The sequence below is a fragment of the Pyxicephalus adspersus genome, chromosome 1 (assembly GCF_032062135.1).
Source record: "Pyxicephalus adspersus chromosome 1, UCB_Pads_2.0, whole genome shotgun sequence".
Taxonomy (NCBI): domain Eukaryota; kingdom Metazoa; phylum Chordata; class Amphibia; order Anura; family Pyxicephalidae; genus Pyxicephalus; species Pyxicephalus adspersus.
Genome location: NC_092858.1, coordinates 141,226,535 through 141,245,816, shown reverse-complemented (window position 1 = coordinate 141,245,816; position 19,282 = coordinate 141,226,535). Strand labels below are relative to the sequence as shown.

General features: G+C 37.1%; 1 protein-coding gene across 1 annotated transcript in view; it reads right to left on the bottom strand.

Annotated features, from left to right (window-relative positions):
• Positions 1–1,124: 1,124 nt before the first annotated feature.
• Positions 1,125–19,282, bottom strand: part of LOC140342914 (protein ABHD15-like) — a 29,360-nt gene continuing 11,202 nt past the window's right edge. Inside the window, exon 3 of the mRNA XM_072429291.1 lies at positions 1,125–3,004. Within this exon, the coding sequence (XP_072285392.1) occupies positions 2,467–3,004 (538 nt within the window). The 3' untranslated portion in view covers positions 1,125–2,466. The remainder of the gene's footprint in view (positions 3,005–19,282) is intronic.

Genomic DNA, 19,282 nt, shown 5'->3' with positions numbered 1-19,282 from the left:
TTGAGTACTTCTTCTTATATGCTGGATGACCTACAACTATTACTTTCCTTTAAGTTTGTTAAACACAGTGTTGGATCAGTTAGTCTCTAAGCATTTTTTTTTACTTTTTACTACTATGCTTTTTCCCTGAATTCTAAACATTATTTTATTGCATAGAGGCTTTACATCTGCTGCACATCTGATAATTTGTTGGTGGCTGGCCTGATATATGGAAGGCCTCCCATGTGGGACACATTTCAAGAAGCCTGGCTGTATCCAGATATTTGTAATGTGATCGCTGTACACTTGTAAAACCACGGCAATGTAAATACAGTGTGACACCAATCCTAATGGCTCCACTGTGCAAAGCGGGCCATTACCTTCATTATCGCCCAAAGAATCCTAGCATTGTCATCTTGGAATATAATATGCTTGTCAAGCGGAAAGCAGCTCTTCAGACTTATTATGATGAAGCACAGAAGTGTGACATCTGTATTGGACTGTTTGGATGTAGAGAAGTCAGAAAGACAATATGGGGGAACCTTGTTTCTGCACCATGAGAGACTCCTATCCAAAGATAAGGGCAGCCAGTCATCTCTGATCTTTGCCAGCATTGAATACAACAGTGTATTAAGTACAGCCAGCTTTTACAACACAATAGATTAGAACTCATCAGGTGTAGAGTATATCAGCCTTGAGCATGACTAACATAAGTGGCGATTATATATCTTTTTGTTCTGATCAGCCAATTATCCTGATAGATGTTCAGTAAATTAATAAGAAATGTGACTTTCTACCCTGCTCCTGCAGAAGCTTCCCCTGCAGCCAGTCCATCAACAAAGCAAAGCTGTTTATGTTTTGTAATTGTTTAAGATTATTTAGGTCTGGGTACAGGACTCAAACCAAAACATGTATAGCTCTTTATTCTACATTCCCTCCTTTTTTTTTTGTAACCGCTGTTGGTCTGGGTACTTTCTTCCTACAGACTCCTTCCAAATAACAATTATTTTAATTAGACCTGCAATGAGATGTGGATGCATCCCAACAGAAATTGCCCCCCCCCGTGTAAGCATTAACTGTGAGCTTTCCCTTTATCCTGAGGGTGCAACTCCAGACCACCGAGTAGGACAGGAAAGCAATCCAAACTACAGTAATTCTTTATTCATTTTTCTCAAACTTTCTAACATAAATATAACTTTTTTTCATATTTGTAATGGTGTGTGTTTTTGGAAAAAAAATCACAATATAAATCTATTTTTCTTCTTTATATAGCTAGGTAAGAGAACCTTTAAAAACCTATTTTATCTTTCAACAGAAATTGCTATCTTTGTTGGCATTAACTATGACCTTTTCATGCCCCTGGGGGTATAGCTCCAGACCACTCAGCAGGACAGAAGAACAATCCAAGCTACAGTAACTTTCTTTCTTTTTCTCCAAACTTTCTACATAAATGTAACTTTTTTTTTCAAAACGGTTTGTGTGTTTTTGAAAAAAGGTAGTACAGTATAATCTTTTTTTCTTCTCATAAAGGTAGGCAAGGTAACCTTTATAGAGTGATTTTATCTTTCAGTAGCTTTATGCTGGCCATACTTTACATATTACAGTCAGATTGCACAATTTCTATTCAGTCTCCTTTTAAATTTACCAAACATGTCACACATTCAGGATATACATAGATGTGTGCTAACTTCATTGGACATGTTACAATCTGCTGACTTAGATCAGCCTTAAGCTGCGTACACATGTCAGATTTTTATCGCCCGATAATCGGCATCAGCCAGATATCAGGCGAAAATCTGGCGTGTGTACAGTCGGCGTCGTCCATTGTCCGAACGACCGTCCTGGCGGATCCATGGACGATAAACGACGACCGATCCTAATGTAAGGGAAGGGGGAGAGCGCGCAGCAGGGTGCCGTTCCGTCGCTCTCCCCCTCCCCTCTCCATAGAGCAGAACGGTGCTGTATGTACAGCATCGTTCATGCAACGTGCCGTCCCTTGTCATTGGAAAGGATCGTGAAAGATCCTTTCCAACGACAAAAATTGCACGTGTGTACGCAGCTTTACAATTGAGATCTTTTGTAAGGTATCATTGCTGAAGTCATGTTAAAAATTGCTAGTTGCCTGAATATAAAACTAATCTTTTTGTTTTACTAGTTTCAGTCACACGCCTGAAACACCTATTGACCTAACTGTGCAGCAAATAGCTCTACACCTGAACTACATACCCTTTCTGGTATCCGTGATTCAGAAAGTATTTAAAGACAGAGGATCAGAACCCCAGATTTTTGGATTCAGATAAAAAAGTGTATATAATCTGTCAGTTAAATCAATGACAAAAATCACAGATAGGCTAACACATGAAATGAATGGAGACTGGATCCCAATTTTTTTCAGTACAGATCAGAAGATTTTACCAAGAGACCAGTTCATTCTTCCTCACACTAAACTGTCAGTCCATATAAAAAGATCTGGCAATAGAGTTTATGTCACCTTGTGTAGGATCTCTGCCAGTTATAAATTTCATGGATATTATGGGGACAGCTTTGTTCCTTTCTACATGAGGCCCTGTCTTGCAGTGTTCTGTTGATGGAGATGGTTCCTTTTCTCCTTGACAGACCTTTAAGCCTTTCTTCCATGGCAAAGAAGTCCACAGTAGACTTGAAGAAATCAAGCAAAGCACTGTGACTCCACATTGTACTAGACACGTCTTCTTTGATAAAGCCACAGTGTCCACCATAACGACTCATCAACAGGAAAAAGTGAGGGTTTGTCTCAAAAAGTTCAAATGGTATTGTGCTTTGGGGCTCCCCACGAATGGGGTCATCTTGGCTGCAGATGCACAGCACGGGAATCGCTACTTCATCAATGTCCCTGAGTGGGTCATTCCTTTCCCAGTAGGAATCCCATGTCATACTGTTATTTGATGTTTTGGGTTGGCAAAACAATGTTTCTTCAAATTCTTTTAATGTTCGACTCCCCAAAAGTCTTTCTGTATTTATCAGGTGTCCTAAAGCTGTAGCATATCTATTCAGAATGAGAATGAAAATATAAAAAGAAAGCATTAATTCCTGGGAAAAGCAATGAGAGCAGTCAAACAATTTTCAGTATAACACATTCTATAAATACAATTACCTACAGCTGAAAGCTAATTTTATGTCTAGAATGAATAAATAATACTAGAATAATAATCCACATTGTTATAAACAGATAAAAAGCACATTTTAAATGCCTTTTTGAGTGGGTGTTGGGAGATGTGATTACCTGATATGTACAGTTATTTACATTATAAAATATATATACATTATAAAGTATCTAAGTGCTGACTTTCTCCCTTTCAATATCATAATCCAACACATGGTAGAAGTTGTGGCCAAAATGTGAATTAATGTGATAATGTGATAACCGTATATTATCTATGGCTGTATAATATTGCATGAACATCCCCAGCATAACCAAGAATGGAAAGAAGGTCTCTTTCAGGACAGCAATGATTACTTTAAAAGGAAATAAGCTGTGATCCCACATACTATGCAGATTTTTAATATCATATTCATATATATATCATATGTACAGTGACTTGATTCAGGGAACATCCGATTGCCTCATGGAATCAGGAAGGAATTTTTTTTCCCCTGTTGTAGCAAATTGTATGAGGGTTTTTTTTGCCTTCCTCTGGATCAACTATGTCTCATAGGGGTTTATATCTGAGATTCGATTATTTCCTTAGTGGTTGAACATCATGGACCTATGTTTTTTTTTCAACCTTACTTACTATGTAACTACATGGCCTTGATTTATTAAAGTTCTCCAAGGCTGGAAAAATAATTGTTCCTTACATAATCCCACAAAATAAATTCCATTTGGTTTGTAGTTCATTTCAATTAGACAGTAATGGCTAAAAGTCAACAGCCAAAAATAGAGCACAGCAATACCATACATCAGACAAGGCCACAACTGATACCTCACTGGATGCTATTACCACATTCCTGAGCTCCTTGTATTTAGAAATAGACATAAGGTTGGATAGATCTTATATGTGAAAAATATTTCATATGCTACAAAACTCACTGAGTCTTGGCCACTTGAAAGCTTCCCCCCTTGCAGAACCTTCACCAACAACATCAGTTGCAGCTCCAGACTACCCCTCAACAGCAGTAGGGTTTACTACACAGAGTACAGAATAGCAAATATTTACTTTAATATATTTTCCAAAAATACATAAGGCTATGATATAAAAGATATCTTGAGGTTCTACTGAATAAAACCAATGAAAGTGACAAATTCACACCCATGTTCATGGTAGCGGGAGCTTATTATTCAACCCTGAAAATAACTTACTGGGAACCTTTATTGCAAATATGTACAACTGCAAGGATAGAGACTTAATTTTTTGCGTTGCGATAAATCTGGCATTATCTTCTTTTAACACATCTCCATGTTATATTTAGATTTCCAAAGTCCAAAAACAGCATGCTAAAATGTATATAAGCAAAGTGGCACCTACAACGTTAGAAACACAATGTTCTTTGCAGCTAAGCTACAGGTAAATAACAATAACTGTACCATCTTCTTTTTAATTAGGTGCATTGAGCAATGTCATCATCAGAAAGCCAACTTTCATAATCACAATGGCATCCCTGCAATGCATGTAAGTGCTTTACATTAAACCTTACTTTGTTTGGGCCCTAGACTTCTTTGGATCTAGTAATTCAATTTGTCCACAATGGTTATTGACTTAAAAGGTTTAAGCCTGATCCTCCATTTCTTTGCTCATCTTCTTTAACCTTTATGAAGTAAACACTATGTGAACCATCGACTGTGCCATTATTTGTTTATGATTTGATTGAGTTCAGTAACCACTTGTACTTGTTTAAATTTAGGTGCCACTTGTACTTGTTTAAATTTAGGTGGCACTTGTACTTGTTTAAAGTTAGGTGCCACTTGTACTTGCCCTAAGATGCAGAAAAAAACACCTTTCACTGATGTATTGCTGTATACACAGAACATGTCATAACAAAGTACATTTTCTTTGCAGGATTGTTCCTCTTCATATTTTAAACTAATGCTTGCTCTGTATTATAGTGTGACAATAGTAAAGTAAATTTTCAGCTCAACAGATTAGCTGGAAGTGCTCTTTAAAATAGTCTAATTTCTGTGCTTGCTCAGTACTTCTACTAGTTGTGCTTCAATGATTCCAAAATTCCTTTGTGTAACATTTACAACTTGTATCATAAACCTTGTCTGGAAGTAAATCCACTCTCGTTAAAGAGACCATGTCACCACCTTTAAAAACAGTCATTTTTACTTATTGTTTCAGTGGCTTGTACTAGGAAAAGCGAGCACCTTTCTGCAAGCCTTATACAGTTGTATGTGTATACACCAAGTCCAAAAGTTGCAGTCTCACTGATCAATTCAAAACTAGCAAAATGGAGAAAAATGCCAATGGACAGAGCAAAAAAACAATAATAAAGCTTCTCAGCACATTTAGAGGTCTATTCATAAAGCAGTGAATCTGATATTCTCTGAAACATTCCCTGGTGGAGAACCTTCCAGGTCTAAGTGTTTCAATAGCAGTAAAGAGACCACTTTATGTAATCATGATCTCAGTTCAATAATTAAGACCAAACAATTTCCAAAGGTGTTTGATGCAGAGGTGTGGCTTACCTATACAGTATTAGTAAATGTATTCAACAAAAACTTCTGTTTTTAACCAGGGATGTTGAAGTAGTTTAGTTATGTTGCACTTTTTGGAATGCCTGCCATGTCCAGCTTTCCTTTTTCAGTTGTTTTGAATTGATAAGCTTGGCGGATATTTTTCACCCAAATTATTAAAGGCACTGTGGCTCAGGGTTAGCACTCTGGCCTTTGCAGCATTGGGTCCCAGGTTTGAATCTCGGGCAGGACACTATCTGCATGGAGTTTGCATGGGTTTCCTCCGGGTACCTTGGATTTCTCCCAAAAACATGCAATTAGGTTAATTGGTTTCCCCCCAACTTTGACCTTAGACTGTATGACTATGGTATGGTACTATTAGATTGTGAGCCCCCTAAAGGGACAGGTAGTGACATGACTATGGAATTTGTACAGCGCTGCATAGTATGTTGGCACTATATAAATAATAATTAATTCACTGGCCTCACTGAAAATTTTGATTTAAACCCCTTTCATTATTTCATAAAAAGTACCACATCTCAAATTGGACAACTGGAGAAGGCAAGACTCTAAAAGAAAGTTCCAAGAGTTCCAAGAGGGCCTATAGCAGGATTTTTCAAGTACAAGTCAACAATAAAAATTGCTTAAAACATGTATTTATTAGTTCAAGCATTAAAAGTTGCAACAAAATGCACAATGCAAAAAAAAAAAAAAAAAAAAAAGTTTAAAATGGACCACAAAGGCCTTACTTGATCATTTATCTCACTTTTCAGGACCCATTCACACCGTTAGCTCAGGCCTAGAATGCCAAGCATTGTGTTAAGACAATCCAATCATTTGAACAGGCTACCTAGCACACCAGCAGTGTACTAGTCTGTAACACACATCAGTGGGTTGATGTGTGTAGCACTTCACTGTACTGCAATGCATGATAATTAGCAAGGTGACCTGGGTGCCATTGAAAATGAATGGCCGGGCATTGCACCAATGCAGTTAGTAGTAATACATGTGCTACCTCAATAGTGCCATTTAGCCATTTTGTCTGTAAAAGCTTTGAAGTTATTGTAAGCTATGAGACCAAAGTTTGATATTTTGGAGATTTACGTGCACATAAAAAGGTACAGGAAAGCCTGTTTGTTTGGTTTACTCATCACCCAATGTAAAAAAATCACGCCCTGCCTGGCATGTCAAAGTGCTGTTGGTGTGTAATAACCATAATGAATTAATGAAGATCATGATGTACAGACAAGGTCAGCTTTGCCTATGTAGTGTGACACAGTGGGTGGATTGCCGATGGACTCTGTTATTCAGTTAATAAAAGAGACTTGTGGATAAAAATAAATTAACTAAGCCCTAGTGAATAATCACTCAACTATGGTGCCTAGTTCTTGATCCTTTCTAGTAGATTTAAAAACATAATTCCAGTATACTAATTATTTCCAGTAATCCCTCCCCCCCCACACCATGTAAAAGGTATTGCTGCTAAAGGTTGTACAAGAAGGCATGAAAGATATATAAATAAACATACCAACTATATAATAAAATAGTTAGAGCTTGAGTATCAGGTCTATAGTTAGAGCTTGCAAACACTAACTGATCCATTGTTATAATGATCTAATAATAAAAAAGTTAATTCTCTTTTAAGTGTTAGAAAACGTTTAACCAATGTATATATTGTAGGAAATACTACATCACACAACCTTTGGACACCTTCACTAGGTGGGTCAACTATTCTCTAGCGTGCCTTTTAGTAGGTGTATGTGCATGTGTTGTTGGGGTATAAACGAACAAATTTGATGGTGAAAGACTGGATCATTTACCTGATTCCCAATCACAAAGTAAAAAAACTGCCAAGTTTCAACTTCCTATATAATTCTGTCCAATAAAAGACAGTAAGGTCAATCTTGCTGAACAGGTAGCGGGTGGGCCTAGCTATGAACTCAAGAAAGTCAAGCCTTTAGAAGCAATACCACTCCTGAGGAATCATTCTGGACAACACTCTCACATATAGGGAATCTATTTATAAATCCTCATTCAAAAAATAAACATTTTCCACTACAATACAAAAATCCACATCACATATTTTAAAAAACATTTAAAAGCCAGGACACTTTCTAAAGCAGTGTTTCTCAACCAGGATTTCATGGACCCGTTGGGTTTTTTAAGCCATAAGCAGTTTACACCTCTGATCTTTTTGGCTATCTGTAAGGGTGACATTCTTCCCAATGGCCACTAACGTAGGAGCCATTCATTCCAATGACCACCACACTAATGTATTGTGAGCTGTGGATTTAGTAATTAAGCAGGGGTTCTTTGAAGACCTGAAATGAATTTCAAGGGTCCCCCCATGTTAAAAATGAAGAGAAAATGAAGAGAACACTGCTCTAAATTGACATTATTATAATATAAAAAAAGTATTTAAACCTACATGAAAACAGCATTGAACTGGATTATATATATATATAAAAATATATATATTATTATATTTTATTATATTTATAATATATGTTAATTTTTAATGTGTAATGGAGCTATGAGAATGGTGCAGCTTTTGTTAGAAGGGTTTCTTTAAAGTAGTATTGTATCATTCTCTTTTTAAATCAGTTATGATCTTGATATGATATGCTCTAAAAAAAAAAACACAACGTAAAATCTACATGGAAGCACACAGAAAAGGATTTGTAGTTATTACAATACTTTTTGTTCTTTAAAATGGCTGTGTGTTTTTAGAATAAAGAAGTTGGTGAGCATAACAGCAAACCGGTACAAATATAAACGAAAATCCCTTGTGTCCACCTACCCCACACACTACATTTTAGACACCCTCCACAGAAATATTTAAGACATTGTAATTTTTATTTCATTATGATTAGTTGAATGACTTAAGCATTGAGGAACCTCATTAGCGATTGTCTTTAATGGCAATGTTGGAATATAATGAATATCTTTATATGACTTCATATAAACAAATCTGTCATATCAATAAATGGTTGACTATCTAGAGCCACAGAAATGTATACAGAGACAGTGTAGATAATATAGAGGGCATAAAATAAATAGTACAGGAAACAATAACAAAAGGCAAAACACTGAAAACCACACAGGAACAGAAAGTCCTGCCTTGAAAAGCATGCAAAGTAACCACAATGTGAACAAACACCATTCTTGTGTAGATTATATGTGGCCAGCTTTAAATGTAGGAAATGCACTGACACACACACATTTATGCCTCACTGATGAAATATAACAAACACAATATTACAAAGATCTCTGAAATATTGGACTTGATCAATTAAGTTTACCATACAAACATTATAAGGGAACAAACCTTACAGGAACTCATATTCAAAAGTTTTGAAAGGAAATGCTTTTTTGTTCTGTATAGAGCAACTATGTTTGGATTTTGTCTAGCCAGAAAATCATCAAATACTCAACAAAGAGCTGGTCACAGGTGGTGTTATTACCGGTACTTGCATTTGTGTGAGAACAAAACCAGATTTACTGGAGTTGATTTACTGAAGGAGCTTAGGCAGTTTGCTTATCCAAAAAAAAAATCACTCTGCAAGGAAATGCTTTGTTAATATTATAATTAATTTAGCAAAAAAAAAAGTTTTTTGTTTGCACATAATTAGAAGTTAAAAGAGCTCATTCACAGACATTTTTTGTCATTAAAGTGGATAGGTAGTCAAAAATTTCCCCTCTGTGATAGAGTGGCTTCAGAGCTTGGGAGGATTTGCTAAAATGAAGGACTAACATCCTTCAATCCAGGTGTTCAAAGCTTGTTGCATTCACCCAAAAAGACTCAAGACTGTATTTGCTGTCAAATGTGCAACTAAGTAGGGTGTAAAGAGTTTGATTACCTATGTAAATGTGATATTGCATGAGATGTGCATTTATTTTTCCATTGGGGAAAAAGCCCCAAAACCAAGAAGTTCATTTTTACCTCACAGGGTTGTCTACCCTTTTATGTAAAGTGAACATTTTAGTTTAGGTCTACTTTAAACAATTTCAGCATTGGGCTGCAACATAAAAAAAAAATGAAAATAGTGAAGGAGGTCTGAATACTTTCTGAAGCCACTGTATTTGATGCTCCGTGTCAGAGATGTCCAAACTTTTTACAAAGAGGGCCAGATTTGGTGAGGTGAAAATGTGTGGGGGCTGACCACTAACCAGGGTAATGAGGGCGTGGTCTGCGCAGGTTCAGCACAGCACACGGCCACCAGGGACCTGTGCAGTGCAGAGTCCGGTGTCAGTGCAGGCTCCATGCAGAGCACGTTCTTGGAATCAGAGTGGACGTGGTCCATGTGGGTCCTGCACAGCACACGCCCACTATAATGATGTAGGGGATTCCCTGTGCACACATGGGGGTACTCCCGTCATGCCGATTATGCATAGAATTTAGAATAAAAACATTTTTTAGGGTGGTTGAGGCAGGTAGAAGTGTGCTGGGCTCTAAGAAGAATATCTCTTTTATGTACTATTGGTCTATAAATGTACCAGGAACATTGCTGTGATAAGTGAAATGAATGTAAGCTATAAAATGCTTTCGTATGGCCTAGTCATACAATATGGCTTGTTTTGCTGTGTGATCCATGTGATTTTGTGATGTGACTTTTACAGTCTGACAACACAGCACCTTTTTTGTACTGAAATTACAGGAACCATTTCAGGTATTCTACAATTGCAAGCGATAACCAATGGAAAAATCAATTGGATTGGTTAATCAAAATTGGCAACAGATCTCCTCCCTGCATGTGGCCTAACATAATTACCGATTAGCTTGCCCCTTCTGCTGTTGATTCTTACCTTCCCCATTTTATACCTGCCCGATTACTCATTGTTTTTGGATTTCTATGAGTGTGATCATGCTGAAACATGGAGGGTCATTACACTGTAATGTATAACAAAAATGTGGGGTTTTAAGGAATTATGTAAGAGAGGGTTGAAGCTCCTGTCAGTTTTTTTTTTTTTTTGCTGGTCCTGTTCCGTTTGGGATATTTCACCTTACTTATTTTCCTGGGAAATAAGTAACAAAGGAAAGGGAACAATCTTTTAGGTATATATCTCTGGATTTACCATCACTTTCTATCTAGGGCAGTGGTCCCCAACCTTATGGACGTCACGGACAACAAAATTTATGGACTTCGGATCGCGCATGCGCAGGAAGCAGTGTGTCACTCAAAGGGAATGTTAGAGCCTGCGATGGGAGAGTGGGTGGGTTGTGTCTAGAGACACAATCCACCCACCACCCTGAGCCTGCGATGCATACAGTAGACAGTCTGCGGCTCTGGTGCGCCCCCCCCCCCCCCAAGTGGGGTTCCTTCTTCTGACCCGGCTGGGGGGAGCACTGGTCAGAGCCATGAACCACCAAAGTTTTCTCATGGACCACAGGTTGGGGACCGATGCCGTAGCTCTTCACTAAGCGAGTCTCTGTGCTCTCGTGGCCCAGCTGTCGCACAGCGGGCCGCGGATCCTTGATCTAGGGGACAGTGGTGACCAGGAAAATGAAATGAATGTGAAAAGAAAAAGTCAACTAGGAATCTACAGTGGACCTTCAGGGAACAAATGGGAAACATGAACAGTGTAGAAGGCTGGTTATCCAGCATAACTGTTACTATGCAGGGGATGGGCACACTACTTATTTTTTTAAGCAGGCTATGCTAGTTATTAGAGTCAATTTATTGATCAAATAATCAATATTTAAGTATCAGAATCATTAAATATCCCCCCTTATTGTGTGCTACTTCTCCACCCTATTAGATTGTAAGCTCTTTGAGCAGGGTCATCTCCTCCTCCTGTGTCATTGTTAGTATCTGTCATTTGCTATCCCTATTTATTGTACAGCGCTGCATATTATGTTGGTGCTATTTAAATACAGTTTAATAATAAAAATAATATTAATAAAATGTCAATTTTCAACAAGTGCAATGTTTGTGAACAACAACAAAAACAATTCTTTTGGCCACATCTTGGCTTCCAGCCCTGCCACTTCCTCTTTCTTTGTACCAGGTAATAGTCATCTATTGTGCGCTCCACCGTCATCAATCACTTAGAAGGTTTTTGGCTCACACAAGCTAAACGTAACCTGGGTTTTCCATACAGTATAGACAATAGTGTGAAGGCTGGAATAGTACATTTCTAAAAATATTTTCATTAGTTTACAATTCTGAACAGATTTATTTTCCAGAACATTTTAAATAAAAAATAAATCTCTGCTTTTTAGAGGATCAGTTGTCTATAACCAGCACAGGTATCTTTTATGTTGTCCCAACATTGTCATCCTTTCATGCAGACGATGTGCATATTGGCAACATACCTCAAATACTATTTTGGCCTATAGAACATAAATTGTGGTATATCTTTTTACTATATAATTAGATGAGCAGATATTTCTTAACTGCCATGATATTGGCACTCACTAACCTTAACCTTATATACCTTAACAAAAATAAAAACATGGAAGCAAATAAACAAATGAGGGTGCTGACCTACTATAACTATGGCTTCTCAGAGTAGCAGATGTTTATCTTTTGCCAAACAGCAAAGCAATGAAGGGGAAAAGCAGTGACAAATGGTAACGTGTAACAAAGTTTTATAGATAACTTGGACCATTTACATCAAGCTTACAATTGTTACTACCATAATTAGTGGAAAACAATAAAGAAAGAGGTTTGAGGCTCACTTGTTTGTGTACAATCTTAATTATGTAGTTTTGCACATTCGATCAATACATAAATATAATGAACAATTATTTGTGTTTTACCCTAGTCCTGTTAACACTTCACATGACTCTGGTATTTCATGCTATACATAGGTGCTCTTGTAAATAAGTTCAAAATGACCGGATTTGTCATATAAACTCCAACGCGTTTCACCACAATTAGGCTTCCTCAGGAAAAGATAGTAAACAAATCTACAGCCTGTACATACACACAAACACATAAATTACATTTCGATACATCTAAACATGTTTTTTCTATCACAGTGATTCATTGAATATTTTTAACTACATTTTTAAGCAGTTAAGTGAAACATGTCTGTATTATTTTTGCCTTATTATTTAGAGGCGGCTCCATACATACTACATCCTGAAGTGAGGGGAGAAACATTCCCTGTTTTATATTGTTACTACCATACCCAACAATGTATACATATATTAATCATCCAGGAAATTTCTGGGTGTAATGTGAAACGGTCTACACATAATGGAGACCACTGTCTTACACAAGTCTGTTTTTAAAAACAACAAACCTAGCTGAACAATAATCCTTGAATGAAATAATATGTAAAAAAAAAATAAAATTCTAGAAAAAACTTCTTTTCCTAAAGAAAATTCTGCTTAAGGTTCCCTTCTGTGCCACTTTACTAAAGATGAAGTACTAAGTATTTTGTCATCTAAATTTTGCTGAATAGGAAAGATTGATGTAGGGTTTTCTGATCTACTCCTTCAACACGTCATGTTACCAAGCACTTTAAACCCATGGCCAACACTGAACTAAAAATTTAATTAAATATATATTATGAAAGTGTTTTGCTTCAATAATCACCTTCAATCTAGAAACTTTCAACAGATTTTTTCTGGCATTAAATATTGTTACTCTGATGTTGAGAGTTATTACAACCGACTTCCTCTAAACCTAGGTTATACTCGACCCCTGCTTGTGACTGGTCAGTGAATACAAAAGTAACACAGCGGTGAGGTCATCTGTCTTTGTGCTTTTTGCTCCTATAAATATACTTTTTGTTAGCATATAAACCAATGTGTACTGCTTCTTCCTCCCACACTCCAGCTTTGCTGTGCAAAAAGTTAACCTGGTAGCATCAGCTTAAAGCCTACCTAAACTCAGAATTTCACTTTACATAAAAGGGTGGACAACCCTTTTATGTGAAGTAAAAATTCTGTTTGTTTAGGTTTTTTTTTTTTTAGTGCAACACCTTTTTAAAAAAAATAAAATAAAAAAAAGGGGTGCAGTAGCGCCCCTCAATCACTGAAAGAAAGAATGGGAGTGCAAAGCCTCCTGGGATACCTACGTCACGCATCCCGGGAGGCTCTTGGCTGCTTGGGCATGCACAAAAGGAGCCTTTTCATGAAAAGAGAAAAAAGTTTTTTTCCCAACCTACGTCACCCAAACTCGCGCCTGCGTCGGGTGACGTAGGAAGAAGAACCAGGAAGAAGAGGTGAAGATGGCGCTGCGGCTCGGTGACCGGTGCTGGAATGACACAGGATCTGATGGAAGACACCTTCAGATGGATCAGACTGCCCCGCGGAATTGAATTTAAGTGTATTTTTTGTTTTGTTTTAGGCACTTTTCAGTTTAGTTCCTCTTTAAGTAATTACACGTGTTGCATTTAGAGAAATACATTTCGAGAAGTGTTAATGAATACAGAGTTGCATTTATCTGTGTATTTTATATCTGGCTAGTTCAGCTCTAATGGAACCTGAAAAAAACATCTCAATGACCTATGTATTTCATTCCTTCTAGTTCCAAATTTTTTATCCAAACAAGACTGTTATCCTTATGCTAACATCTAAGTACATTTTCATTAGTTTACATACTTGTTAGACTTTGTTTTTTTTGTTGGTTACTGTATTATTTTTCTGCATTTTTTTTTAGAAATAGAGCTGGTTAAAGGTTGGCATTTCCCTCTCTACATCAAGAGGGACATCTTACATAGTCACATTTATTTGTTTCCTTGTTCTATTATAAGATTCACAGCTAAGCTTCACTGAGCTGAAAGCAAACCTATGCTTCAGTGGTAAGGGGTAAAGCAAATACTTGGTTTGCATGTTGCGGCTAGAGGGTGGCTTTTTTTTATAAAAAGAGCTGGAGGGATCCAAGCAAACTATGAAAATCACTAGAACGAAATTGATTTGCATGTCTGACATAAGATGCTTTTCTTAAAATCAGCCTTCTACCACAGGTCACTGGGGGATTACAAAACAGAGCATTTCTATATTCAGGGTCTGCAGTCTAATAAAAAGGAAGGCTATTTTTTAGTCTCTAACAATAACTATGACCTATTATTTTCTGCAAATATAACAATGCACAGAAGCAGAGTGGCTGCACCACACAAAATGCACTAAATGAATCCTGCTAAGAATACCATTTCCTACTACCATGTCCTTATTAGGAACTTTCCCTCTACCCCTGTTCTCTACCCTCTCCCCCAAGTAGCTGCAGCTCACTTACACCTAACTGTTAATATCACCCCCTCCCTGGCTAAAAGAACTCTTGTCAGCAGACAGGGACAGAGAGTATGAGCAGAGTGGTGCATCCTATAAAAATAGCCTAGGAAAAACCATGCCTCAATCTTGACTTTTTATATAATGCTTTTGGTTTTCATATTATAAAAACTATTTCTGATACCTTAGATTTGCTAAATATTCCAGATTTCACAATATGCTATAAATTTTATGGATTACCAAATAACACTACAATGTGTTATTTTTTATTATAAATTATACTTTTAGACTGGAAGAAGTTCAATGCAGCAAGTGTAGGGAAATTTAAAAAGTCCTAATGTAACTTTCCTTTTATTGAAATTACAACTTTGGTCAAAAACAGAAAACTTAGTAATAGATAAAAAAAAAAAAAAAAAAAAAACATCTTCCTGTTCCTGTACACATATTTAATACACGTACATATTTTTTCGTAGAAATACCAACTCGGAGCTTGCTCAGGACATCCTGTTACTGTGTTCTTGACCGACCAGAGTATGTAATGAGAAAGGCAGAGCAAGCCTGCCCAGAATTAGTTCTTAGTAGTTGGATGATGAAGGTGCTTAAAGTTTCATAAAAGCCCTTCTGAAGCTCAGGATAAAACAACTGACAGAGCTTGGTATTGTGTTCCTATGGATTACTGGATATACTCAAATATAGGCCTAATAAAGTATAGCTGGGGCCCCATACATCTGAGAAAACTGGTACAAATAATTGACTCAACAATAAAAATAATGGGAATTGGTTGACACTTAAGGGAGGCCTTTGGTTTTCTTCCATTCCGCTGCCCACCCATCTATTCCTTGATGAGTGATAATTAACTTTGCTAAGTTAATAGAGTTAACTAATTTAGTAAATTAACTAACCGTACAATATTCGGGAGAGGCTATAGCTGTGAATGTTATATATACAAAAAAGTGCAGTGTGATTGGTGAGGATATAGAAAGTGTGAAACTAGGTGATCATGTTTGTCTTGAGGTTGCTGAAAGTTCTTAATACATTTGAAATCTTATTCTATTTGAAATGTACCAGTGACAAACTGCATTAAACTTAGGTGTAAGTGTCAGACCGTGTGGAAAATGGTCAGAGGCTCTATGCATTTGAACATGGTTTTGTGTATATTTGTGAGTCTAGAGTAAAACACAGAAATGATTAAATATTATGGCACAGTCAAAATGTTAGTTTCAGATGGCTTAATATGTGGTGAATGTCAAAATGTCATTCAAGAGAGTGAAAGCAGCTCCAACACTTACACAAACAAGATGCCAGTACATCTTCTACGTCAAATCCGACTAATTAGCTGGCAACCCGCCCTTCTTTCCTACTTGTGTGGCATCTCAAAATGTTTTAGTTAAAGAAGATACCTATTCTTTGACTCAGTAAGGTCATCTTTCACATGCATTATGGAAATGTTGTCGGCCTAGATTTGGCAACCTGGTTATGCTTTATCCTTGCTAATGTTTTTTCTTGCATCCTGTCATCATTGTGGGATTATCAATGTTCTGGAATTGTTAAGTATTATCAGTGGCCTAGGAGTTCCTGCTGCACATTGCAGGAAATTTTCACAATTGAAGAGTAATGTTACAAAAGTTTAGTTCAATATAAATCATGAATTTAATATCATTCCCGAATAGTCTGTGTACGCAGCATTGTGGGAACAAGGTCCTGATATTGGGCCTTACTCATGATCACTGTCTTGCTCCTCATTGTTGTATATAGAGCTGCAAGAGGAGCTTCCTCTTCCTAGCCCTGCATTAAATGAGACCTTCCGAGAACACCCCGCAAAGGAAGGCAATAGCAGAAGATCTCCTCTGCCGGCTTGGTTTAGAAAATTGAGTGGCTGGTAATTACAATCACGGGTGAGTTGCCGAGAGTCCATGCTGGAAGAGGTCTCTGGGGTTCCTGATGGAAGAATGGAGGATTCTGATGAAACATTGGTTACTAAAATGTAAAGAGAATTCTCGTTTGAAACAGGGCACCTGATATGAAGGAGGCAGTGATAAAAAAAATGGGAGATACTAATATAAAAAGGGAAACTCTGATTTTAAAAGCAAGCTCTGATAATTGTAAAGAACTGCTCTTGATGTAAAGGGAGACTTGCAACGTGAAGGAGCTTGTACTAAAAAGTAGGGGCCTTCAAAAATAGTGATGGGCCTATAGATTTGTAGCTAGAAGACCATCAGTGGCTGTGCCAAGGTTCTGCAGAAGTCCATACGTCTGTATTTATGTCACTGTGCCGTCCATTTGAGGATAGTAAGCTACCCAAACCAGAGCAATGAGATGGCAGAAAAAAAGGGGTACCAACCATAATGTTGAGAGATATATGTTAATGGAAGATATAACTAAATTGTAAAATGAAAACTGAGCTTATGTGTTGGGGAACAGAGGAAAGCTCAGAGATTAGCGAATTGAAAAGCTTGACCATATGACAGAAAAAGAATCAAGATCGAAGGAAAGCAGAGGACAGATTAGACAGGGTCAATTATAACGATGGGTGTGAAAGAACAGAGAAGAACACAGTGCAGCATTTGGGAAGATGGGGAAAAGGAAGAGAGGTCTATTAGCAGATGAAATGTGGAAAAGCCAACTGAACTAATCTTGACTTATTACAGTACAATTGGATTTAATAAAACGATTGTAACTCCCTCCCGCCTTTCTAATTCATTGCCAGACTCAAGTTTCAGCCAAATTCAGGGTTTTACCTTAACAGCAAATCTTTATGTCTAGGCAATGTTTATGCTTTCAGGCTTTCTCTACTGCTGCAATACATACTCTGAATTCATGTGCTGAGCTAGGTCAGAAAGAACACTGACCAATATATTCCCAGATCATGACACACACCAGAGGTGGCCATGATTCTCCAAGGCCAAGTCCATTGCATGCACATCTGAACACTACGTACTGAACTACATAATGTCAGTTATTTAGAAGTTTGATGATGGGAGGAGTGTTAATATTTTCTTTATACCTGGAAGGGCAGATCTCCACACAGACTAAACATAACCCTCATTATTGATAAGGTAGAATAGATAAGGTAATGAGGATCACAATCCATATGACCTATTTTCCTATATAAGGGAGGAAAGCTAAATGTATAATAATATCCATGATTTTAGAATGGAATAAGGTCCTATATGACCTTATTCCATTCTAAAATCATGGATATTATTATACATTTAGCTTTCCCCCCTTATGTGACTATAACAACTTATTCTAAGAAAGGTTTCTCCATGATTTTTGGTGTGTCTTTCTGGGAATTTGTATCCATTTCGATAGAATTGAATTTGTGAGGTCTAGTGCCGATGATGGTAAAGAAGACCTAATTCACAGTTAACATTCCTATCCTTTCCAAAAGTGTCATTTGAATTGAACTTTATGCTTTATAAATGCCACTCAAGTTTCTCCACACCACTCAAACTATGTCTTCATGGAGATTTTTGCTTCTTTACGTTTACTAAAATGTAACTATATTACCTATATTAGTATCCATCCATTTACGGCAGATATATAGTATTTATCTACATTAGGAATGGTGTACTATTTAGAAGTATCCCAAAATTTATTCATGATGTCTCTTGTAGCACCCAGCCTGGAACCAAGTAATTTTGTTATATGTATCCAAAACGACACGGGGGGGAGGGTATGGGTTCTGATTTGCAATGGCAGACATTTTTTTCCTGAACTATTGTAATTTATGAGCCCCAGTGTCCTCCTAGATACTGCACAGCTTTGGAATTTGCAATTTGTCTTAATAAACGGTTGCGTTATGCACATTTATACAACAGTCTGTGGGGTCACAATGTGTGTAAATATCTTGGAAGGTGACCAAATGCAGATACAAAGCAAGTTTATCTGGATACACTTAAAATATACATAGCTTAGCTTAAAAAAACAATACTTTTACAGCAGCTGTCTTGTATCTCTGCTGTCACTGTATTTTTTTCAGTTGCAGTATTTTGTGTGGTAAGATACTGCAAAGAATGATCTGTGTGCAACAACTCAAAACTGGGTCATTGATGCCCGAGATGTATAACTGCTAGGAAATCAGTGATGTGCAACAAAGCGTGCACAACTATTTCTTCTTTTTTATTGAAAGAGACATATGCATCCATTTAAAGAAGAACTCCACCATACAGTTTAGTGGTACAATGAATAAAGGCGTGTGTATAGTGCTAATCTCTATAGAAGGAGAAACATAAAAAAGGGAGAAATGGTTCTACTTAAAAATGACTGCAAGGTGAGAGAAGGGAATTGTGGTATATTAGTCTCCCTCAACCCAAAGGCCACAGTCTGTAATTCCATGTCTAGAGATGTCCAAGTCACAATTTTACAATCCTTTGCAAACAAAATGGTTTTCCCATTGGTGACACACAGTGAACTAATACGGGTTTCAAAATGATATACAACAATGTCACCATCACATGTGTTTG